The sequence below is a fragment of the Apiospora marii genome (genome assembly GCF_038362585.1).
Source record: "Apiospora marii strain CBS 49790 chromosome Unknown utg000004l_segment0_segment1, whole genome shotgun sequence".
Lineage (NCBI taxonomy): Eukaryota > Fungi > Ascomycota > Sordariomycetes > Amphisphaeriales > Apiosporaceae > Apiospora > Apiospora marii.
In genome coordinates this window covers 1,413,483-1,437,164 of record NW_027117376.1, presented here as the reverse complement: position 1 = coordinate 1,437,164, position 23,682 = coordinate 1,413,483, and the positions used below count along the sequence as shown (strand labels likewise).

Sequence of the window (23,682 nt, the reverse complement as noted above, 5' to 3'; positions counted from 1 at the left end):
TGTCTAAATGCATGCGGTAGCACTGTATTGTTGCCGTCTCAACCACTTACTCCTCCGTAACCAGGCGGAAACTTGCGGTGTCTCGCTCAGCTGGCTTCATGCAGATAAAATCGCGAAAAAGAGTAACCAGCGATATAATCTCTTCCACGCACACGAGCCACAGCGGGAATAGCTTCTGAGGATCATTGATTGGGTCGCCCAGCGCGTCTGCTTTCGCAAGGAACTCGTGCAAAGCAGTAGGACAGGGTTCGAGCGCTCCCGCACAAGTCCGGCCATGTATGCCGACGAATTCGACCTTCGAGCGGTAGATAGTGGAAAGTTGAAACAGCGGCTAGCGGCTATTCTCCGAAGAGAATATGTATCCGTTTCGATCATACCATGCTCGCGTGCCAGGCGTTGGATCTCTGTCTTGTTTCCAGCCGAAACGAGGCCGTGTGTGCGAAGGTCCTCATCGACCGTGGCATCCATCATACCTTGCTCGCGCGCCAGACGTCTGATTGAGCGCTCGTCCGTTTCGGCAATCAAGCCCTTGGAAGTGAGATCTTCCTCGCATGAGCCATCGATCATGTTCTGCTCACGCGCCAAACGAACATTTCCAGCATGGTTCGTCTTCCACGTAGCCCTCCATTACCTCGGGGTAGAGGAAATAGTCTCCTTTGAGCGATGGCATAATCACTTGCGAGACGTCCTGGTAGTCTTGGACGGTATAGAAGACATCCGAAGCCTTGATTAGACCTTGTGTACGTGCGATCAGGTCGTCGAAGATCCCCTGTGCTCGACGTGCCACCTCCTCAGCCACTAGCTTGTGGATAAGATCAGACGAGATTCCAAAAGAGTCTGTCGAATGGCTGCGTGCGCTAGAGGCCGTACTGGACCCAGAGGGTGCGCGACGTTCCTTCGGTATGAGAGAAGGCAAGGCTGCGTGCTCGGGCACGAGGAGCTTGCGGCCGCCCCCGGATTCGAATTGCCGCTTGAGTGCGTGGATCTCAAGAGGATCATTGTATGTTTCCTCCACAATATCGAAAGGCCGCTTCACGGACACGGGCACGAGCTCAAAGATGATGTCTTTCCGTGGGGCATGGTCAAACCGTGCGCGCGTGGGGTAGATGTCGTCCAGTGTGCCCAGGATGGCCACAGTTTCGGAAACATTATTCGAATTGCATGGCCTTGCGCCGGCGAGGGTTCGTTCAAATTCCTGCCCTATCAACTTTCGATGGCAGGGTCTTGGCCTGCCATGGTGACAACGGGTAACGGAGGGTTAGGGCTTGATCCTGGAGGAGGAGCCTGAGAAACGGCTACTACATCCAAAGGAGCGCCTGCACGTTGTTCATGTGCGTTTTTTCCTTGGGCTATGAACCGGGGGTGCGTGTTCAATTTTGCAGCTTCGAAGGAAGGAGCGTCCCAACCTGGCAGATCCTGTGGCAGAAGCTCGCTTGTGGGCGTGGCCCAGGCCTGCATGATGGCAGCATGGGAAATGGGAGGAGAAGGTGTGGCTTCTTTATAGTCGGGATGGTTCATTTCGCCCGAAAGGTATGCACGGGCGTACACGGCTCGAAAAAGGTTGGGGAAGAACGCCAGATGATCTTCGGCAGCGCTGCGCAAGACCAGTGGGACGTATGCCAGGAACGTGATGACGTCTGGTTTCGGGACTTCCACTGGTTCATCCTCGAAGGTCTCGCGATATCTGGTTGGGTGCGCGTAGTACATGCAGTACTAGTGCACGTACAAGCGGCACTGCGCCCTCGTGAAGAAATCACATGGCATGTGTGTATATAAACGTGTGACGATGCGATCAAATTCAGGAGGGTATTTTCCCAGATTCTTGAGGGCTGGTACGCGGGCGTATGGCAGTTCTTGATCGAGGCGGAACTTGGGCAATTTGAGGCTGGGACCTTTACCCTCTTCAGCATGTCTCAGTAGCTGTTCGCGAATACCCCATGGACCACCGTTTTTGGCCCGTTGTATGCGCGACTCCTTGGTTTCGTCAGCAACATCTTCCTTGATGATGCCTTTTGTCTGGTCGCTCACGTGCATTTTGAACGCCTGAAGGACTCCGGGGATGCAGGTGTGGATGTAGGGAATCAGCATCCACTGGTTGCGATCGTGGGAGGTGCAAGAGAGGCCCTGTTTTGTGCCCAAACGCGGCCCTTCCAGCTGCTTGTTGTTGTCTCCGACGTTTAGGTAGATTTCGGAGCCAAGCTACTGATGGACCGCAAGCAGATCATTAAGTCAGCTCCCCAGTATGACTTGCAGTACAGAGCGAAGTACCGCGAAGATAAGATGCAATAACATACCATGGACATCTCTGGGAGTAGATGCCACATGCAGGACAGAGGGCCGTGTTGCTTCATTGGGCGCTGCCATGAAGGATAGGCCCAAGAGGGAGATCGAGAACCTAGACGAGCTTTGGTTGTTTCAAGAAAAAATGGATTAGGCAGGATGTTGAGAATAAAATACTGATGGACAGAGAGCGGTGCAGCCGTATCGAGCTTTTTGATGGAGAACAAGTACTCGGCGAGGTCTGAAATCGATTGTTCGGAAAAACAAACCCCACCAAATAAACGGCAACGCAACCTTGGGTCTGGGCCGTGGGAGCTGCTGGGTTATATCTCACGTTTTAGACACGGTGTAGTCACCTCTCCTTCACCTCTCCTACACCCCCCGAGATAGGACAGGCGGAAGCAGATGGATCTTGTAGATGGGCAGCACGGCTTCTTGCTGGGCAGGGGAGACTGTCTTCGGTGTACCAGGGACGAAGATCAAGACGCTTGTTCTTGCCGTTGGGTTCGGCGCCAGTCATCCCAGGGTAGTCCTGGGCGGCGTCATCTTGGTGAGAGGAGATCCGTCAGAGTCGTCGCCCATGCTATCATGAAAAAAGATGCTTTCAATGACACCACGATAACCGTCTCTGCCCGGAACATGGATAGGCAATACCATCCCTCTTGCAGCCAGACCTTGGCTAGGCTCTTAACCTTATCTTCCCTGCATGCTTTTAGACAGATGCGAAATGCGATGAAATAGATCTGATTCATACGAAACAATGCCATTTTACATGCCAGTGATGCGGTGTTTACCGAGGGCTCTAAGTCCTTCTTCTAGTAAACAGACAGAAATCTCGAGCGACCAAATGCAACAAGAGCAAGCAGTGCGAGCCCCTGGCTCAACGGAGTGGAGGATATTGTCCAGCGCTGGAGCAAGTTTTGCTATTACTTCCAATTACCTTTGAAACATTTATATAGGACGTGTTGGTTCATTGCACCGGGAGGTTGAGGCTAAGCGAAAGAGAGACTTGGAAAGGAGGATCAGGACATCTAGAATTGGTTTCTGACTTGCTCATGGTATTAGTTGTGGTCTTTGCGAAACATGTGCCATATATCTCTGTGATATCTCATCAGCCGAACTAGCACGCAACACTGTAACTATGCTGTTAGGTGAGCGTTACTCCAAGTAGTCCTAATAAATCTGAATATACAAGCTTGGTGAAATGGTGCCGCAGATAATACAACTCAAGTTCAGCATGACAACGAACCCTTCAACATATCTGTTCAGCTAACGACAAGCCATCGCGCATGAACCGCTGAAGAAACCGATGAGCTACGATCAAAACCATACGAGAGGTAAAGGATACACATACTCATAAATGACCACCCTTTCCCCCCCGCCGCCGCCTACGCCCCGCTGACGCCAGCCCGATACCTATCCCCAACCATCCAAAGCCCGCCCGCCTTCTCAAACGCCGCCGCGAACCCCGGCAGTATCTCCTCAACGTCCCGGGCAGGCTGGTTCTCAAAGTCGACGCAGTAGACCGGCATCTCCGTCCGGTTCGCACCCAGGGGCTCCGGGTCCGGGCCCGGCAGGACCTCGTACATGTACGAAGCGTTGAGCCAGGCGACGCGCACCGCGTGCTCGACCCGGCCCCAGTCCTCGTCGACGCCGGACCGTTTGTAGTACTTGTACACCAAGTTCTCGACCTTGCCCTTGTCCGTGATCCGCAGTCGCTGCAGCAGCGGCCCCCCGTAGCTCTTGAGCGCGCCGCCGTGCACAAAGGCCACCGCGCCCGTGTCCGGGTGGTGCTGGGCGAAGCTGTGCCCGCAGAACCGCTCGACGGGCGTGCGGTCCGTCTCCGAGCGCGGGCGGGGCAGCATGGTGCCGACCAGCGCGACCCATTTCCGGGGCCGGCCGTACTGCGTCCGGAGGGCGCCCCAGGCGAAGCGGAACGTGTCCTTGTCGCCGAGGAGGTACCGTCCGAACAGGGAAGGCTGCGCGAGGAACCAGTCGGCCAGCTGCAGGTGGTACCAGAAGCGGCGCTTGTCGACGAGGAGCTGGCCGCTCTCGAGCTCGTACTCATCGCGGCGGCAGGGCGTGTTAAGTCGCCGCGTAGACAGGGTTCTCGCGGTGGGCCCGCTGGATGTCGGGCCAGACGACGGTGCCGTACTCCCGGTAGGTCGCCGAGTCCCAGAGCGCAGCCGGGTCGGCGGCGGGGGCGGGCACGTTGTCCGAGTCCAGGAGCAGCGGCTCGGCGAACCGCGAGTTCAGGAGGGCCGCGATCTTGAGCTGGTAGTTGATCCGCGACATCTCGTTGTACTGCACTCGACTGTAGTAGAGGTTGTGGGGTCCGGACAGGTCGTTGATGGTGAAGTTCGCGCCGAGCTCTTCGATCAGACCCAGCTTGGTTGTCGCATTCATCTCGCCGGCCCAATGGTGCAGCTCGACAGGCAATGTACTGCCGAGGTTGCGCAGAGCGCGGACGAGGACCCTCACACGCTTCAGGCTCTGGGGATGGCCCCCAACAACCACGATACCACGTCCCCAGAAAGGGGCGTTGTTGGTGATACGGTAGGGCAAGAGGCTTTCTTTGACGAACGCCTGCCACCTCGAACGCATCAACTCGACCTCGTGGCCAGTCGGCGGGCTGACTATGCAGTCCTCAAGGCGGCCGTACGGATACTGGAGGAGCTCCTCGTCCGTCCAGCTGCAGTTCACTGCCGCTGAATGGAGGGTGAGGTTTTGGACGCCAGACACACCTCGAATCAGCGGCAGGAATGCGTCGGCCGACCTGTAACGATGTGGCGGCTCACTCACATTGGTCAAACTCGACAGGTCGCCGCCAGGTCTCCATGGTGTCGGAAACTGTACGACCGTATTCTGCTGGGTATCGGCGGACAGACGGCCGACGCTAAAGAAAATGAAGGTAGACAAGAGCGCTGCCACGCCTAATGCCGACCTCGGGGAATCTCTTATAGGGCCGATGATACTCATGGTACGGATTGTATGGAAACAGCACTCAAGCGTTAATAATTGCCATTGCAGTAGAGGCGATTTGTTGGATCAGAAGCAAATCAAGGGTCAACATGGAGACGTGAAGCGAGGGGAGTTACGGTATTGGCGTTTACATCGTCAGTCTCAGACTGGCATTTCCGCCAAATTAGAGATAAGAGCTGTGTTCTCCATTGGCATCGTTCGTTGACTTTGTGTTTAGATTTGGGCGGGGTTTCGCCTTCGACAAATAGTACGGGGTCATTGTGAATAGTGAAGACAAAATGGATGGTGTATCTGACGAGGCAGGATCTGATCACATCCACTAAGCTGTAAGTCAACAGGGGAGGTTACAAGCTTCGGAGATCTCCTCTCGGTAGAGATACGGGTTCGTAACCTGGGCCTGGCAAAGGAAAGTTGGTGTTTTGTTTCGTATGAGCGTCACGATAGGGGGTTAAATGCATCTACCGACAAGTTCGAGGTCCGTGTTCGCAACTCAAAAATCGTCTGAAAGCTTGAGGGGGGCAAGGCCCGATTGCATCCAGGGCCGAGACCGTTCGACGCATATTGCAATTTTTGAGCGAAGACTAGAAACTAGAAAGGGGTTGCGCATCGAGAGCACCATCGTTGAAGCTACTCGCACTTCCCTTGGATTCCTGTTGTATCTTAAGAAATTGATGCTTGCCGCACCTCAGACCGTCTCAGCGAAGCAGCTGAGATTCTCACGAGCCGTATAAACGGGAACTGGGTGAGATCACACGATATCTGGTCAGTTGCGTGACAGGAAAAGTGCGAGGCGAAAAAATAAAAAAGAATTGACCGCAGAGGGAATTGAACCCTCTTGCCTTTAAGTATAATATGATAAGAATACTACCGCTAGGCTACACCAGCCCGGTCAAGGGAGATCTGTGTCATTGCGGTATATGAGCCCAATGGTAAGGCGCTTTTGCGTGGGTTTCTTGTTGACTCCTTTCGGAGAGTTCTGGTTGAGGATAAACTCAAATACAGGGGGCCAAGATGGGCGCTGCAAGACGGTCCTGATTGCACCACATCGAATCTGCCATCTCGTGCAGGGCAAAATCACTATGACAACTATGTCCACCAGTGGTGCTCTCTTGTTGTCGAGAATTTCTCGACTTTTTTTGGTTCAAGTAAGGGGGATCCGGAGAAGCTTGCGCGCTGTCATGGCTAACTCCCCTGCGTGGTGTGAGACATCGTGTGAATTTCTTGGTGTATAAGAGGGCAAATAATTGTCGAAATCATCGTAACGCAAGCTCCCTCGAGTCAACCCGCTGCTTTTCAGCAAAACGCACTTCTCAACTATCTCGGCACTGCTAGCTGGCTTCCTAATTGGCCAGGCCACCGTTTGCACGCCTGAAAAGTGTCAATATGCTCCCTATGGCTAGCAAGACGATGATGCCTGATATTGATAACTAGTAAGCCCCTGGTTTTCTAATTTGATGAATCCCGCCGGATACCGGCATCTGAACACGAGACACTGGAAGTTCGTAATAATGGTGGGAACTGGCACAAGATGCACAACTGCCCCAGTCAGGAGTTCAGTATATGGTGCCATCAGTCGGGTGGCAGCTTCTGGTGCGGCTGAGATTCGATACTCGGCTTGTTACGTAGTTGAACCGGGCTGGCTGTAGCAATCGAGATAACTAGGCGGTTTCCACCGCTCTCCATATTTGATATTCTGTGATTGTCGAGTATAGTGTGTCACGAAGTCACGGTTGAAGTCAAATAACATTCCATCACAGGGTGGTCCAAGGCCGATAGCTAAACGGGACCGAAAAGCGTCGAAGAACACGTGCGAAGAGGGCATCGTTGGCGACACTAACACCTGGTCGGCAGTCCATTGCATTATGTATTAGGTAAGTTGATCGAGGCCGAGTCGACTGCGGTCCAGCGGCGAGAGCCCTGGTAGTTTGATGCATACGTATGCCCGAAAACTATAGGCGCTCGGAGACCCAGTGCCACCACTTGTCGACCTTGGCTTCCGCGACACTGCCGCCGACGATATCCACCTCGAGGTTGAACTCCTGCATCTGGCCGAACGTGAACTTCTCGGACCCATACTCGCCCAGCCAGTCGTCGTTCTCCTCGTTGTCCACATCGTCGATGCCGACGCCGGAGGCGAGCAGGCCCTTGCTCCGGCTCTTGCGTATCCGGCCCAGCTCGGCCTCCAAGTTGCTCTTGACCAGGGTGGAGGGCAGCGCCGTGAAGAGGTCCGACTTGTTGGCCGCGATCAGGACGTTGATGACGCTGGGCGTCTTGGACGTCTTCCCCTTCATCACGCGCTTCTGCAGGGCCAGCAGCACCTCGTACAGGTAGTTCGCCGTGGCGGCCAGGTTCTCGTCCAGCGTGGCGGCGTCGAGCATGAAGACGATTCCCTTGAGACCTTCTCGCGCGACCAGGCTGTCCATGGCGAAGTTGCGCAGCTTGCCGTGACCGGGGGTGTCGACGAGCAGGAATTTCTTGTGCTCACCGGGGGCGTCGTCTTTCACGGCCTCGCGGAAGGACAGGTGCTGGTCGACCGAGACGGTCAACTCGATCGACTGGGGAACCTGCGAGGTGTGGGTGGAGGTGGCGGCATCTCCGCGCTCGAGCAGGGTCAACAAGGACGTCTTGCCAGCACCGGGGGGTCCTACGAGGACGACAGAGGGGAGATTCGTGTAGGGTGTCGCTCGGGTCACAAGGATGTGAACAATAATGGGGACGAGAAAGACGATGAGGGTGCCAACGACGAAGACGGCGGTCGAAGGTGTCAAGATGTACTCGATGTACTCGACTAATTGGTCCATGGGGGACGACATGTCGGCGTGGCAAAGTGATCAATGCCTTTGAGGGAGAAGCAACAGTAACGGTTTTGCTTCTGTCGGTGCAGGTATTAAATAGGGCGACAAGGCCAAAGGCTAGAGAAGTACAGGTGGTGTTTCTCGAAAGATTGTGGCCTTATAGTCGGAGCCTTGCACTATGGCGATCCTTGCTACCAATGACGGTAATAGTTTGGCTTGGGCTGGCTCTTGCTCGCTGGCAGGTCGAGGCTCCCAATCCGACGATGTACACCATTCAAAGACCCTGGTCTGCCGGGGGGTTTTTTTGGGCCAATGGCGGGTCGCGATTCGGATGCCAGCGGCAAGCACTAGCCGTGGCTCAGACGCCCTGGATTCGTGGATTAAGTTAAGGGACTGGGCAACTTGTTGAAGAGCTGACCAACTCTCTCGCCTGCCTGTGGGAAAGCAGAAGAAGAAAAGTAGTAATTGAATACCCCTTCATGTATTGTACTGTCTGTTTCTTCATACGTGATACTCTTTGAGTCCTTTATTTTAGCCCGGCGCAGAACGACCCCCGATCTTCTTTATTCTGCAGCACGGATTCAGAGCTCCAGTGGGTGCGTGTGCTGTGTGTCATCCGATCTTGCTTGCTGCAGTAGCCACGCGACAGAGAGACTCCGTTTCAACGCCTTGCTGCTGGAACGGCTATCCCTAACACCGCCTCCCTCACTCTCGCCAACCACTTCTTTGCTGCCCGATCGGAAAGCCTGCGACCAATCCTGCCCATACAACACATCGAGGCACCAACAGACAGACGGCGCTCATGTCGCAATCCAAAGCCAATACGGCCGGTGGCATGCCGATACAGCCGGCGGCCAAGGCCACGGCCGCGACTCCCAAGGTCAACGCAGAAGGCGTCGAAATGGGGAGCATGCAGCAGGGCAATGCGAACACGCCCCCGTCAGAGCCCCAGATCATGCAATTAGCAAGAGTGGGAGACATACCTGCCATGGAGAAGCTGTTTGAGCAGAAGGATTTCGATGCTACCTTTACCGACGACGAAGGTATTACGCCGTTACACGTGAGCGCACCCAGAGCCGAGGAATTGAGGTAACAACGACATGCTGACTTCTACACAGTGGGCTGCCATCAACAACCAGTATGGAATGGTCAAGTTCCTCATCGACAAGGGAGCCGACATCAACAAGAAGGGCGGCGAATCCGTCGCAACACCCCTGCAATGGGCCGCCCAGCGCTCCAACTACTACACCGTGAACCTTCTCCTGCAGCATGGCGCCGACCCTCTCATCACCGATTCGCAAGGCTACAACACCCTCCATATCTCGACTTTTGGTGGAAACATATTATTGATCACGCTTCTGCTCCACCAGGGCATCCCCGTCGATGTCGTCGACAGCTATGGTCACACAGCGCTCATGTGGGCTGCATATAAGGGATTCCCCCTTTGCGTGGACCTGTTCCTCCGATGGGGCGCGAGCGTGCACGCGAAAGACGAGCAGGGATTCACGGCGCTACACTGGGCGCTGGTTAAGGGGTCGCCGCCCTGCATCCTCAAGATTATCGAGTACGGCGCCGATCGCTTTGCCAAGACCGACACGGGCAAGACGCCCGCGATTACGGCTCAGGACCTTAACACCGTCAACGCCTGGCATCGCGCCCTCAAGGAGTGCGGCTACACCGAAGACGGCCATGCCGCGATACCCTGGTGGCCCGGCGCATCCTACTTCCTCCAGGACAAGCGCAGCTTTATGAACCGGTTCCTCTTCGTACTACCCACTGCCATGCTCTGGTCCGAGTTGCTGGTGTTGTCCTACTTGCCCGTCATCTTGTCTATACCAATCGCAATTGCTGCGGGCTTTGGGTACCAATGGGTTACTAACCAGGTCATCGAATTTGGACCGCCAGATATGAGACATCTTCATAAGACAGTATGTGGTTCCCCCAGTCCTATATCAACGTTACTAACATGTCGCAGCCTTGGCTGGCGGGCATCTTTGCTGCGTCGCTCTTCTTGGTCGGCACCAGCTGGCTGTGGTCTGTACTGCCAAGTGAGTATCGCAGACCCGAATCCGTGGCGCTGCTGCTAACATCCCACCAGGCACATTCTCCGATAGCTTCTTCCTCAACGTCACGTTTGCCGCTTTCTTCGGCATGACTGTGTACTTCTACGCCCTGTGCATGGTATTCGATCCTGGCTATGTGCCGAAACTGAATGGGATCGCTGAGCAAAAGGCCGTAATCGACGAGCTTTTGAGCTTGTGGAAGTTTGACGAAGCCAACTTCTGCGTGTCTTGCATGATCCGGACACCTCTGCGTAGCAAGCATTGCAAGAAGTGCCAACGCTGTGTTGCTAAGCATGACCACCACTGCCCTTGGGTCAACAACTGCGTCGGCGTCAACAACCATCGACACTTCTTCCTCTACCTCGTGTGCTTGACCTTCGGCATCCTGTCGTTTGATTGGTTGCTGTACAGCTATTTCTCGACGTTGACCTCGTCCTCTTCGGACAAATGCACGTTCTTCTCGGAGAGCGTGTGCAAGGTCCTCAACGCTGATCCTTATCTGGTTTTGCTGGGGATCTGGGCCACTCTGCAGCTGACATGGGTCGGCATGCTCCTCTTTGTGCAGTTCGTGCAGGTCGCCCGCGCCATGACGACGTACGAGAACATGTACGGCATCAGCGACGGCGCCGCGGTCAACCAGGCCCAGGGCTTCACGTCGACGGGCGCGCCGCTGGACCCCAGCCACCCGGACGCCGCGGCGCCGCCCAGCGCGGCCGACGACCCGCTCGGCGCCCGCCCGCACGGCGCGCCGGGCCACCGCCACAAGCAGGGCTTCCTGAAGCAGTGGGGCCGCATCCTGGGCGTCGACACCTTCATCGAGACGGCGACGGGCCGGGGCGCCGCGACGGGCGCCGGCAAGAACAAGCGCAAGAACAAGAAGAACCCCTACTCCAAGGGCTACGTGCAGAACTGCAAGGACTTCTGGTGCGACCCGGCCCCCATGTTCGGCCGCCGCGAGACGGGCGAGGCCATGATTGGCGGCCGCCGCATCAACTGGACCGACGTCTACGAGAGCCCGGCCCTGATGGACTCGGGGATTGCCTCCTCCGGCAGGAGGCGCGGCGGGTACGAGTCCGTTGCTGGGGACGACCAGGTTTAGGTTTAGTTCGCATGAAATGATGATTACGGTGTGTGCCTTAGAAGGAACAGAATGGGGTACTCGGATTTTCTTTTAACATTTAGATAGAAAGATGGGGAAGCAGATCATGACTTCAACTAGCAGCGGCATCGGGGTTTTCCATCATGGACGACGACGGCGGGTTGGGAGAAACCAACGACAACAAGCGCTTCTTTAATGCTTTTCGGAGCCAGCGGGTATGATGTGTGTGTGTGTATCGAATTGCTGAACTGATTATCATCAAGTGGCAAGTGGTGTTATCTGGAGAGGCGGAACTGAGTTACGCCTGTATGAGTACTTTTATGTCTGACATTAGCCTGTACGTATTCGTTCATGTGGAAGGATGGAGACTAGACAGCCTGGCGTATAATGAGAACACAAATTTCTATATTCCTCTGGGTCCTCATGGTGTCTGCGTGTTTGGGCCATTCACATTGTTGATCAGGAGTTGACGCGTTCGTACAGCTTCTTGATTTAGCAATATCCGTCGGAAGTCAGCGACCTGACAGGGTAAAGAGAGCCCTCGGCAGACCTGGACAACACCAGTTATTCATCGTGAGATGTACAAGGCGGCAACATCTCACCTGCCCCGGCCCCGACCTCGACCTCCGCCTCTACCGCCCCGGCCACCACCGCCACCTTGACGGTCCTTGCCGTGCGGGGTCCGGATCGTGAGGCCCTCGGGCAGATCGGCGGCCTTTTCGCCGTCCTTCCACAGCAGTCCCACCCCCTGCCGCCGGCCGCGCACCTCCTTGAAGTACTTGAGCGGCACGCAGCCGTTCTCGTCGCCCTCGGTCAGCACGACGCCGTTGGAGCTCAGCCACCACTTCATGTCCCCGGCGCGCAGGCTGGCCTCGATATCGACGAACATGAGGATCTCGGCGTCGGCGCGCATGCCGCTGATCACCTTGGGCTTGCCGCCACCGCTTGCTGCTTTCTCCTCCTTTGCCGCTGCTTCGTCGCCGGCCTCGTGGACCTGCGGTTGCGGCTCTTTGCTGCTGCTGCTATTGTCGTTGGTGGTCGGGTTACCGTCCTCAGGCAGTCCGGTGCCAAAGTGGACGTGGGTGCGCCCCATCTTCCTGAGCCCGCCGCTCTCGACGATGACGGGCCAGAAGGCGAAGTAGGTGCCGTGGACGACGACGTCGGGCACGTTGCCGGCCTCGAGCGTGACGGGTGCGTGCAGGGCCTCGCTGGCCAGCTCGATGCTGTGGCCCTGGTTGGCGCGGATGAGCCAGTTGCGGGGCTCCGTCGAGTCGGCGTCCGCCTCCGTGGCCGGCTTTAAGGTGAAGCGCTTCTTGGCGTTGTCCCGCTCGACCTTTTGGATCTCGGCCAGGGTCGGCTTGAGGGAGCGGAGGCGCGGCCATTGGAACTGGGAAGTATCATGTCTCAGGTCAACAGCCCACAAACAAAATATGATATATGGATGAGCTTTCGGGCGTGAGGAAGAAAGGAACTTACCACTTGATCTAACCGGGCGTAGCCCTCCCCGTTCAGCTCAATGCCGGCCTCGCCAGCCTTGTGTCTCAGCAAAGTCGAGAGCGCCTTGCTGAGCAAGAACTCGCGATCCGCTTCCTGGCCACCTCCGCCTCCACCACCTCCTCGTTTGCCTCGCTTGCCTCCTTTGCCACCACCACCGCCGCCGCCACGTCGACCTCCTCCCACGGCGAGGTTTTCAAACCTCTCGGCAGCGGCATCGTCAATGTAACCGTCGTCAGCCATGGTCACCACGTGACTCCTCAAGCTGCTGCTGCTGCTGCTCCACTGACGGCTAAATAGTGATGATGAGCTTGAAAAGGACGAGACCCGCGCAATATCGCTGTTATAGCAGAGACCGGGGGCTGTGGGGGAGTTATTGCACAGTTGCTGTCGTGGTGGTGTTGAGTTGTTGCCGTAGTGGCTGCTGCTGCTGCCTCGGAGGTGGATGCTGCGTCCGGTGTTGTTGGTGATGATGCCCTTGCTAGACTGATGTGGACCGGGCAGAAATGCAACAGTCCTGGCACGATTGATGAGCGCCACTTTATTGGTTCTTATTTGGCCTGTCCTGACAACTGGTTTGGGAAAGAGAGGTGCTTTGGAAATCAACAAGCAGATGCACTTATGGAGGCTCACTTCGTGTGGTGTTGCTCAGAACTGGTGGGGCACTGGCAAGACTTCTGGAAGGTTAACTGACGTTCGGCCTGAGTCACTGGCGAAGGCCCGCTCACCATACTAGCTAATAGTAAGTAGGTACGTCCTAGGTGTTAGATATCAGCCACAAGACTCACAAGCAACAGACAGCAGTACTATTCTACCTGGACGATAACCATACAACACAAGCATTTAAAATAGCATCACATGGCATCAACAACCCCCGAAAAATTGTTGAGTCGGCTCACGAAAATCCAAATATTGATACATTATTGTCGGTCCTTAAGACACATATCTACATGGTACATTCGTGAATGTCCTTCCTCGGCTTCTGGCCGAGGTTATCCAGAGACGGATGAGTTGCTTCTTCCCCCTTCCCCCCTTTTTTTAGAAACGCCTTTTTTTGGTTTGCATGACTTGGTAGACAATCCATGGCCAACTTTTTTTTCCATGCCGAACCCCTTCCTTCCCCCCTAATGAATCAAAATCTTTCCTATGCCCTCGCTAAAATGATGTACAAGAGAAAATCGTGTGGTGCAGGCCAAAAATCCGCTTTGGCAAGTTCCTGTAAGGACAGGGTAATAACGCTCCGGTGACAATGTATGGGGGTATTATGAAGTGAAAAACGGGTTTCCAGCAAACCACTTCCCATGCCATGTCCTCGCGTAGAGCAAACGCCTTCGTCAGAATAATTCAAATGGCAGGTCTATAGGTACAAAGATCATGAGCGTAACATATCGTAGCAATCGTCTCACCGAGCCCCTCCATATTGCGCCGTCGTCGGGCTGTTCGCCGCCATGCTGTCCCGGCTGCGGCCCTTGGTGTGCAGGCTTCCAGCTCGGCCAATCCGCGAGATGGTGGATCCCAAAGAGAAGGGCCTCTGTCCGCGGTCTTCCGCCAGCTTGTCGGATAGGCTGTTCGTCGTCTCACGGTCAGGTGTCACCCGATCGTAATTATAGTATCGTCGGGTTGTCAACCCGCTCGCGCTCGACGGCTGCGAGAGCCGCGAACTGAGTGTTGCAGGTGTCGTTCGCTTCCTAGGCAAGGGTGTGGTGCCCAAGGGGCTTATCTCAGTTGAGGCCAACGGAATATTGGAGTTGTGATTTGTCTCGATCGAAGGTAGCGGAACGCTGGACCTATATTCTCGGCCCTCTCGGCCTTCCCGGCCCTCTCGACTGTCTCGGGCACCTCTCGAGACAGCGACTTCGGTAATAGCGCGAGACGGTGCTCTCATTCGAGGTGATTCATCCTCGTACTCCACATTACGCCGCGTCCGAAGTAACGAGGTGGACCGCATTGGTGTCTCCTCGGGCTCTTCTGTCCCTGCGCGACGCGTTCGGAGCAATGTCGACTTGCGTCCATTCTGCTCCTCGGGTTCCTCTGTCACAGCTCTACGAGTACGAGGAATCAGAAGCGATGTCCTGCGGCCGCTTGCCTCGTTGGCATTGGGCGTCGGCGGTATGTTTGTCGAAGAGTACCTGCTAGGGCTTGAAACATTGCTCGCTTGTAACATGGTGCTGCGTCTCTCTTCAAGGCGAGACATGGCTCTCGGGCTCGTGACCAGGGAATGAGGACTCCGGTCGGCAATGGGCCCACTCGGTCGACGCTGGGCGGAAACACCCGTAAATTTGGGGATGGAGGGGCTCGACATGCCGGTGAATCTAATGGTGGGACTCGAAGGGGGCTCGGGCTCCGCAGGTGGCGTGGTTGTGGGTGGTTGTGGTATTTGCAATTGCAATTGCTGTTTGGACGGTGCTTGCCCTTCGCTAAGAGCCAGGCACAGTTCTGTAAGGCTCCGGCAGATGCTGTCCGCTTTCCGCCTCAGCTGGCGATTGGTGACAGCCGTGCCAGCGCCCGTGTTGGACGCGCCGCTCGATATGGGGCCCGGTTGGCCAGCAGCGCCGATCATGGTCGACAGTAATAGCGCATCACTTGCGGCAGTCTCTAGGGCGCTGTAGACATCGAAATTCAGAAACGCCTTCGATTTGCCCAAGGCCGACTGAAGCAATGGGTGGCCTTCTCTTTGCGACGTGGAAATAGTGCTGGAAGCATCATTTTGCTGCACTCCGCTGGCCGAGCCGCGCTTGGGCGATGCGGACATGGTAGTTGCGTTTGTAGTGGCAGTCGGTGGCCTGTCGTCCGAGGTACGCGACATAGCTGCCCCGGATGTTGGAGGGATCTTGCCAGTCAGCTCGAGGCGGTGGATGCGGGACTTGAGCTCGTCAAGTTCGTCCCATACAGTTGACGGTGCTGCGGTTGATGTTGATGATTCGGTTTGGATATCGCCCGGTTGGGGTTCTTGCTTCTGAGGCACGAGCGGTGATGAGTTGTACGTACGGCCAGCACCGTAAGAGGACAAGCCAGGTTGTTTAAGAGAAGACGCGAGAGAAGACGAAGACGTGCGTGCAGGGTTGCCACCAGCAGCGGGCTCTGCTACGGACTGCCTCCTACGACCGTACGCAGAGCCGGCCTCCGAGACGAGGTCTTGGGTTGGTATTGTTCGTGGCGTTAGAGGCGGCCGCGACGTGGCGCCGTTCATTCTTGGCTTGGGGCTGTCTGAACTCTGATCCTGACGATATGTCAAAATCCGCTTTGGTGAAGCCCTCTCCACCATTTGGTCCATGCCATAAGCCCTATTCTTCGAACTCTCCTGCTCTGACATTCGCCTAGTGAACTGAGGGGGGGGAGAGAGGTAAATAGGAGGGAACAGCCGCGGATAGCGGCCGACGATGTGATCGTATGACTCGCGACTAAGAACAAGTTAGTAATGCGTGCTACACCCGGGGTTTCCAAAATCCATATATCACGCATAGTTATGAAAAGACTAGTGAAGGCATGCGTGCACTCACCACCGTGTTCGACTCTGGTTCCTCCCGTGCCATTTTAAGAAAGACGTCACCACTGTCGTCGTCGGTTTCTGCTGCGGAATCCCGCGGCGCCCAGCGAACCGTATCGTCGTCCTGCCGTCCCTCCAAAGCCCTGAGTGTTCTGTCGCGGTGATTAGAATCGGCCCCTTTGGCGTCTTCGTAGCGAGGTGATGTGAAATTCATGTCGATTCCGAAACTCCGCCTTGACCCTGATGACCGAAATGAACGAATGGGCGGGATGGATGTCGAGCCTCCCGGGGATGATTTGCTGGCTGAGCCCGGCGGCTTGTAGGATACAGGCGGTCGTCTGGAGTTAGACGTCCTCTTGTCGTCCGTCGATTTTCTCTTGACGGATTTGGGGAGTACGAGCTCCCTCTGGCCTTGCGCGCTGTCTTGCGCAAGGTCGCCCGCAGCACTCCGGCTGCCCTCTGCTGAATTAAATCGTTGGTGAGCGCCCAGCGCCTGGCGCGGTCCAGATGCGAAATCAAAGACGCTGGTGCTGCTGGACGTTGGCGCGCGACGTTTTGGCGGTTGGGAAGCCACGACAGTTTCGGTGGAGTCAGTAGTAGTAGTCAATGGTGATTTGATATCGTCGGTATTCGACGGCTGCAGTGTTGTGGTGGTGGTCAATTGGGCAGCATGTGCAGGTTCAGGCTCAGTTGGAGACACCGGATCCGGCAACTCAGTGTGTCGCGCGTCAGTGTTGGTTGTCGCGCCCTGTTCAGTGGAGTTGGTCCCAGGCGCCTGGAATGCTGAAGTCCGTGAATCTTCGGGATCCGCGTCTGGGGAAGCGGGCGATTGTTCGGGTGAGACAGGAGCGGTCACAGAAGGGTTGTCTCGTCCGCTATCAAACGCGTTGGAAGACGATTGAATCTGAGTCTCTGTCTCGGTATCGCCCGGAGTGACAGGTGACGGGATGCCGTGCAACAGGGATGGGTGACCCAGGTTTTCCTTTTTTAGGTCGGTGAAACGAAAAGCTGGCAACTTGGAAGAGCTGTGGCTTTGCCGATGATCATGATAGTTGTTGCGATTATTTGGCGCGTCCGACGAGGTCGTTGGTGATATGGCCAAGGTGGATTTGGTGGTGGTGGGCAATGATGAAAACGGGGGTTCTTCTTCGCTGTCCGCCGACGGATTGGCAGGAGTGGTATTGCTGCTGGGCGAGGGCGACGGAGCTGATGCTCTAGCGGTTACAGGTGTCTCTGCCATGATTCTGCGTGCACTGTTCCCCCAATTCGCCTTCTCAATGCAATGCACCCCTGGTCCTCTTTTTTTGCTGGCCTGTTGCCCTTTTGCCCTTCTCTTTTTCTGCTCATCCGAACCCTCTAATGAGCTCGAATTTACTGCGCGTGGATTCCTAATAACGTCCCCTAGGATTTTGATTATTATTCGGGGGATTAGTGGAGTTTGCGGTTCTCTGGCATTGCTCGAGCTTTGGGGATTTGGGTGGTTGCGGCCAGGCCATCCATGGAAAATGGGGGGGCTCAGGCCAGCCTCTGTGGTAAGTGCTTCCAGCAGATGGGTAATATAGGCGTTCTCGGTGTGGGTATTTGCACGGAGAAGCGGGCGACGAGATTTCAAGAGAGCAGAATAAGAAAGTTTGTCGACACTGTCACCACCCAATAACCATACACGGGAAGAGGGGAAGTGAGAAAAAAGAACAAATGACAAGACGGTTTACACACGTCTGGAAAGTAGTGGTTTTTTCTTCTTCTTCTGTTCGTCTTGTCGACGCGAGTAAAGATAGGTAGGAGATATTTGATCACACAAGCGAGCGTGCCTGATCAAATTATCCCATTCGACAGGAAAGCCCCGATATGCAGCAGTGTCGTAACGACTAGGTAGGATTGGGGGTCTGTTCGTTGACAAGGGCAGTCAAAATGTCACGGTCATGACATGGGGACGACGACGTGAAAGTGACAGGCTTTCTCTCTCCTTTGCTGCGCTGCGCTCAGGTCGTTCGATCAAAAAGAGGTTTTTTGAGGAATGATCTCGCCCTCTCTCCTCTCTGTCGGCGATCTACGATGTAGGTTGGACTGGCAAGAGAGAGAGGGAGGGGTTCTCTACAACCGTCGCATTTTCCCTTTCGGCTTCTCTTCTCGACTAAACTCTTTTTAACCTTTAGGCAAGGGCTATCTTGGCTACGAAGCTGGTGTGGGAGTGGTACGTTGAAAGTATGATGTATCTCTCTCGCGTCAAATGTACATTCATGCCTCTGTTTGATTGTGAGCATGCAAGGTTGGGTTTCCGACTCATGACGAGAGTTGACTGGACATCCCGTTAATCTCCCCCGGTCGACGGCTGCCACTCAGCATCTGCCAGTCTGGGTGCTATGGGGATGGCACCACTTAACTTGTAAGTAGGCGGGCAGCTACTCGTACCCAATTGAGCCTAAGAGGTGACTAAAAGAGCCTGGCCTCGATGAAGATGTCGCTTCACACTCCACTTGGCATCGGGACTGGGGAGCATGGCGTGGCCCGGATGGAGACTTTTTTGCGCACACGATCAATGCCTTTTGCGATGCAGTTGTGGTGTTATTATAGGCCGGCAATGCTGCATTGGTGACTTGTCGCCCAACCCTCTGTTTGTTGATCTCGGATTCTTATTAGGATATCGAGATAAACATCCCACCCCCCGTCCAGTGAGAGGCCTGTATGCCCCCCTGCTGGGCGGCTGCTTGCGTAATATCGGGCCTCTCGGGCAGTGCGCCGGACACACTCGTGCAGAGGCCGGTCCAAGTCAAACGCCTCGTTCAAGGTGCATCGTGCGAGTTGCACCGCTTCTAAGGGCAAGAGGGTCGGAAAAGCAAGTCGGAGGGCGCGCTGGCGTGGGGTTGAGCTCGGATATCGCCCTGCACATAGACATATGCACAGCATTGGCCAACCAGACAGCTGCTCACACACACCAAGCACAGTATGTAGGGCAAAAGGGTGCCACTACTCCGTACAAATCCTCATCTGCTCTCAGGAGGAGGCGGAGGGCGGGCAAGATTGGGTTTCCTCATGGGGATCTTGGGAAGGACGATCAGGTTTCAAACCCACTTCTTCCCACTAGCCACAATGCCATGTAAATAAGGATGCAAAAGATCTGCCACAGTAATAACTTAACCGACAATAAAGATGCAGCCCCGACAACCGAGAATATATATAGCCTTGTACGTGATAGAATACCAAGCACCCAACGTCAAAGGTTCCGGGGTATAGATGGGTTCCACTAATAAGAGATGAAGCGCATCCTCAGCCGAGACGCCACTGAGCCCGCGGCAGCAGAACCCAGGATTCAGCTGATAAGTCTATCTCTACGTCCACAACACCACGCTGAGCTCTGATTCGAGTTGCAAGCGTTTCTCGATACTGCTTGTACTCGTGGTACTTCTCGCGGGCCAAGGAAAATGCGTGCAGTCAACAGTGGACCGGCAGGTAGGCCGGTTTATCGGCATAAATCCCCGATCACCAACATCACACTGGACTCTGTCTGAACATCGCCTTTCGAGTTCGATGTACCCCTTGCAACCAAGTCAAGAGAATAGCAGAACCGCCGTACCGGTATTGGCTCCCCATGCAGCCATCATCCAGACAGTGCTAGCGCACGCGGCTTTAACTCCCCAGGGCCCTGAAGCAGCTCCGCAATCTTGGGTATACTCGACGTCTCCCTTCATTTAGATCAGCGCAAACGCATCAAGCGGCTACAGGAATAAACCGTTCTTCCTCCATTGATACACCTGTCTGAATTATTCCGCTTACTGCAGGCTTCAGCAGTGGAATAAACGGGTATACTACTGTAATAATATATAAGAGACTTGACCAGTTCGTTCTCGCAGGGGCTTGCCATCATCAGCCTGCCAGCCGCGCCGACTGCAGGGAGTCGTCTTCCTCGCTTTGAGTGGCTGCGCGCTACGGATCTGACCCCTACTGCCAGCAAGGAGTGACAGTTTCTGTCCAATTGCACGGCCTCGGGACTAGGCCTGGCCTGGCGAAGATCAAACGCCATCGCCATGCCGTTGGGAGCCTGGCAACCTGGATATCCCTTTTAATATAAAATATGTAGGACCCCTGAGGCGAGCAAGTTGTAATACCACCAGTTGGATGTGATAGGATCGAAACAGGCTAGTTCACCTGCACAATATCTGAATGTTTCGAAGGGAAGATGATGAGTATTTTTAGCTGTCAGTGTGACCTTGGAGTAACCAGTACATATGGGCGGCGAATATCGGACCTGTCATATTCAGTCCGCATAGGCAAGCACCAAGCGACGCGAACCCGTTTCCATCATTCCCGAGTTTCCTCGCCCGTCTACGTTCGAGTTGTCACCAATATGTAGATATTCATTCAGTTTCAGCGATCAGGGCTTCCGAAAAGTGACATTGGGTGTTGGAGAGGGAAGGAGTCGGCGGATTCTGCAACAGAAACAACTGGAAGAAACATGACTCGGGTGTCGTCGTCTATTTGTACCGCGTTACTCCGTACTGGTCAAGAGAAACCTGCTAGCTAGCGTGACCAAATCTCACGCGAATAGAATCCTCGGGTTTACATCGAATCTCTGTGATAGCAACGACGATGGGAAACCTGGCAGGAGTTGGTAAATGGTACCAAGTACTCGGAAGGGGCAGAGGAGCCGTGGGGTATTTACTACAAGAGCATCCAAGAACAGCATCGCCGAGAATCCAGATTAGTGGTCGGTTTGTCCCGAAAGCCGGCCATCACCGTCCGTGTCCAGGTTGGAGGCAGCTCGCAACCAAGATTTGATCCTAGACCACGGAGGAAAGACCGATACAGTTACAATCTTGCAACCAACGTAGCATTTCGCAGCAATTAAGTGAGGTTTATGCCTTGAACGTACGCCGGAACCGGCCATGGTCGCGAACACGATGTGACTTGGTTGCGATGTTACCCCGGAAGAGGCGGACTACCTGTTGCTAGTCAAGGCAAAAAAGCATGGAGGCCTTGGCCACCAACGGCGGCTCAGGTGGACCGGACTATGGCAAGTGGGAACCCAACCCGCCGTGCACGGAGCTCCGGTGCGTGAGACTTGTGGGTGTTCCGATTCTCGATCCACGAGCTAATGAAGCCGTTTCCTACTTCGGCCAAGTTTACAGTCAGTTCGTCGATGGCTACGACCTTTTCTCTCCAAGATCCGTTGCCCAAGCTGCCGGGTTGCGGTACGAATATTAGACCACGCGGAAGGCGGGACTGGCCACGCAGACGCAGTGGATGCCGAGCTGGAGGCAATAAAGCACACCAGCTTGAAAGACACGCGCCCCTAATGATACCTATTATGATCGGGTTGAGGGTTTCGACACCCTGTCACGAATTGCCCGTAAATATTTGCTGGCTGATCAGAACAATAATGTTGACTGGGTCACCAAAAGTTCGTAAGCTTAGGTCTGGCCAGCCCTAGGACACGTACGCCGCTGGATACGCTGAAAAGTCAACTCGACCCGATCAATGAAGCGCCCCTAGGCCTTGATTTGCTGCAGTGGTTGTTCGCGGTGAATGCTAAAAAGAGCTGTGATCGGTGATCGGCTCGCATAATCGAGGCAGATCCATCCTTTGATCAGCAGAATACGCGAAGATGAGTGCCCCTCAGCGTTATCATGCAAAAATGGGCAAGCTACAAATGTGCGGATGGTGGGCAGATCATCTGGGCCGGTGGCCGCATGAGCATTTCGTTTTTGGAGCATCGCCCACACCTGTTGTGATGCGCGAGTATTTCCATCACACGCATATGTGCGCTGTGGGTGTTTAGCTTATTCTCCTTTCCCGAGCATGGATGGACGTTGGAGCCATATTGCGGTCAGGGCCGCTCGAGAGTCGAGAGGAGGGAGGGGTTGCTGGGAGGGAGGGTGAAAAGTGAGTGTGCTGCAACTGCTGCTGGCTGCAGCTGCAAAGCCAACTCGCCAAGGGGGAGGGGATGAGCAACCAACTCCCTCGTCCGTGTTTCAGAATCCGCCAAGCACCGGCGCCAGAATAGCCTACGGCCCACTTCCAAACGACCATGTCATTTTGAATGCGACCGTACAGCACGAGTACAGACTTTCATCTCCACCTCGGAGGAATCGTCGAGTGGGTATTGTGTGGTAGGCCCCGAGTAGCAAGCCAACGAGGCTTAGCACCGCGCAAATTCGAGGAAGGCTCAATGCTCAAAGCCGTTGTTTTTCCCCATCAGTGGCATAGTTTACAGAGGCAGGCGGCTGACGTACTCAGTGCTGGTTGACAGTGCATCGCAAAAGGCTGTGTACGCTTGTGTCAAAACTTCAAAAGAGGAGAAGTGATTGTCAGGAGAAGGTTGACGTGGATTTGATGACAGGACCTGACGGGAAGCTGAAACATCCCGCACGCTGGTATTGCCCTGATAGGCAACAACAGACGGGCAGCGACGAAATGCTGGCGAGAAGCGTTTTTTCTTTCCTGCAGTGGCTTGCGGATACTGTTGACTGAACTGCATTTCGCAGATGGTTTGTTGTTGCTCAACAGGATATCAACGTAGTTTTGGTGCAGGGGGTTAAGTTGGAAATGCGGCTCCTACAATCTGAATTTGAGACACGACTGCCATGGAGGTAAAACAACCCAGTTGCCAGCCTACCTGACGATGTCACTTGAGCGACCAAGCGGATCTCCACGTGAACATTGTCCACGGGGCAACATCACCACTTTCGAAGCTGACGATATCGAGTAGCCACAATTAGACGCGGACAACAGGTTTAAGAGATCGTGCACCTAGCTGCCGGGAGGGTGGTTGGCGTCTATCGAGCCCGTAGAGTTGTTGCCGTTGCGCTCAATCAAGCATGCCCTCGCGGCTCATTGGAGAAACTGACTAGCGGCCGTTTCAAACAACCCACGCCGATGGCAATGGAACAATGAGGCTGAAAAGAAACGGAAGAGGATACGAGCCCGCCCTGATTGACCAAGAGGATCGATTCCTTGAACGGCTCCTGTTTGGTTTCACCCCATAGGCAGAGAGTGTGCCCAGAACGCCCTGAGTCGTGCCATTAGAGAAGCGCGTGTGCATATGTTGGTCGCTTGCGACCGTCCTGGGGTCCCTGGCCCGGCGCAAACGAGAGTTGGGCGGCCAGGAAGCAATAGGCTTGAGCTGACGTGAACATGCTTCGAGAATAAGGTAATAGCAGGATGCATATAGACAGCCAAACAAACAAATACCAATTGGCCGGGTGAACTGGGAACTGGGAAGACCAATCTGCGATGCGATGGGGAATCTGTAGCCAAACACGACAGCAACAGTTGCTCTTGCTACGTGTATATGTATGTAGTACGGAGTAGCGCACGACTACATCAGCGCACAGGACGAATAGCGACACCCAGCTGGTGCTGTTGACAAGTGTCGAGCCGGCTGCACGTTAAACAGTCCCCAAAGCCGACTTATTTGGCGGCGAGCAAGGAAGCTAGACGCACTGGCACTGCCTCCAACGGCGGCGATGGGCTGGGAGGCTGGCT

The 23,682-nt window shown here is 55.0% G+C and overlaps 6 protein-coding genes across 6 annotated transcripts, besides 6 other annotated features; 1 reads left to right on the top strand and 5 right to left on the bottom strand.

The window, feature by feature from the left end:
* Positions 1-50: 50 nt before the first annotated feature.
* Positions 51-207: a sequence feature (Protein overlapping with rRNA (PG985_007402, KAK7923331.1) was converted to a misc_feature.).
* A 170-nt stretch (positions 208-377) lies between these two features.
* Positions 378-570: a sequence feature (Protein overlapping with rRNA (PG985_007402, KAK7923331.1) was converted to a misc_feature.).
* A 61-nt stretch (positions 571-631) lies between these two features.
* Positions 632-1,195: a sequence feature (Protein overlapping with rRNA (PG985_007402, KAK7923331.1) was converted to a misc_feature.).
* A 47-nt stretch (positions 1,196-1,242) lies between these two features.
* Positions 1,243-1,684: a sequence feature (Protein overlapping with rRNA (PG985_007402, KAK7923331.1) was converted to a misc_feature.).
* A 42-nt stretch (positions 1,685-1,726) lies between these two features.
* Positions 1,727-2,199: a sequence feature (Protein overlapping with rRNA (PG985_007402, KAK7923331.1) was converted to a misc_feature.).
* A 95-nt stretch (positions 2,200-2,294) lies between these two features.
* Positions 2,295-2,351: a sequence feature (Protein overlapping with rRNA (PG985_007402, KAK7923331.1) was converted to a misc_feature.).
* A 1,317-nt stretch (positions 2,352-3,668) lies between these two features.
* Positions 3,669-5,119, bottom strand: PG985_007401 (uncharacterized protein; the record flags this gene model as incomplete). Its single annotated transcript, XM_066827170.1, has 3 exons — positions 3,669-4,343; positions 4,384-5,056; positions 5,079-5,119. The coding sequence occupies 3 exons, from the start codon at positions 5,117-5,119 to the stop codon at positions 3,669-3,671; spliced, it is 1,389 nt and encodes a 462-aa protein (XP_066684845.1).
* Positions 5,120-7,211: 2,092 nt separating this feature from the next.
* On the bottom strand, positions 7,212-8,075 carry PG985_007400 (signal recognition particle receptor beta subunit; the record flags this gene model as incomplete). The annotated part of the gene is made up of 1 exon (XM_066827169.1): positions 7,212-8,075. One exon carries the CDS (start codon positions 8,073-8,075, stop codon positions 7,212-7,214), a length of 864 nt encoding a protein of 287 aa, XP_066684844.1.
* A 784-nt stretch (positions 8,076-8,859) lies between these two features.
* Positions 8,860-11,219, top strand: PG985_007399 (uncharacterized protein; the record flags this gene model as incomplete). The annotated part of the gene is made up of 4 exons (XM_066827168.1): positions 8,860-9,117; positions 9,176-9,985; positions 10,033-10,105; positions 10,156-11,219. The coding sequence occupies 4 exons, from the start codon at positions 8,860-8,862 to the stop codon at positions 11,217-11,219; spliced, it is 2,205 nt and encodes a 734-aa protein (XP_066684843.1).
* A 598-nt stretch (positions 11,220-11,817) lies between these two features.
* PG985_007398 (uncharacterized protein) lies at positions 11,818-12,956 on the bottom strand (the record flags this gene model as incomplete). The annotated part of the gene is made up of 2 exons (XM_066827167.1): positions 11,818-12,606; positions 12,696-12,956. 2 exons carry the CDS (start codon positions 12,954-12,956, stop codon positions 11,818-11,820), a joined length of 1,050 nt encoding a protein of 349 aa, XP_066684842.1.
* Positions 12,957-14,115: 1,159 nt separating this feature from the next.
* Positions 14,116-15,903, bottom strand: PG985_007397 (uncharacterized protein; the record flags this gene model as incomplete). Its single annotated transcript, XM_066827166.1, has 1 exon — positions 14,116-15,903. The coding sequence occupies one exon, from the start codon at positions 15,901-15,903 to the stop codon at positions 14,116-14,118; it is 1,788 nt and encodes a 595-aa protein (XP_066684841.1).
* Positions 15,904-16,177: 274 nt separating this feature from the next.
* Positions 16,178-17,440, bottom strand: PG985_007396 (uncharacterized protein; the record flags this gene model as incomplete). Its single annotated transcript, XM_066827165.1, has 1 exon — positions 16,178-17,440. One exon carries the CDS (start codon positions 17,438-17,440, stop codon positions 16,178-16,180), a length of 1,263 nt encoding a protein of 420 aa, XP_066684840.1.
* Between the last annotated feature and the right edge of the window lie 6,242 nt (positions 17,441-23,682).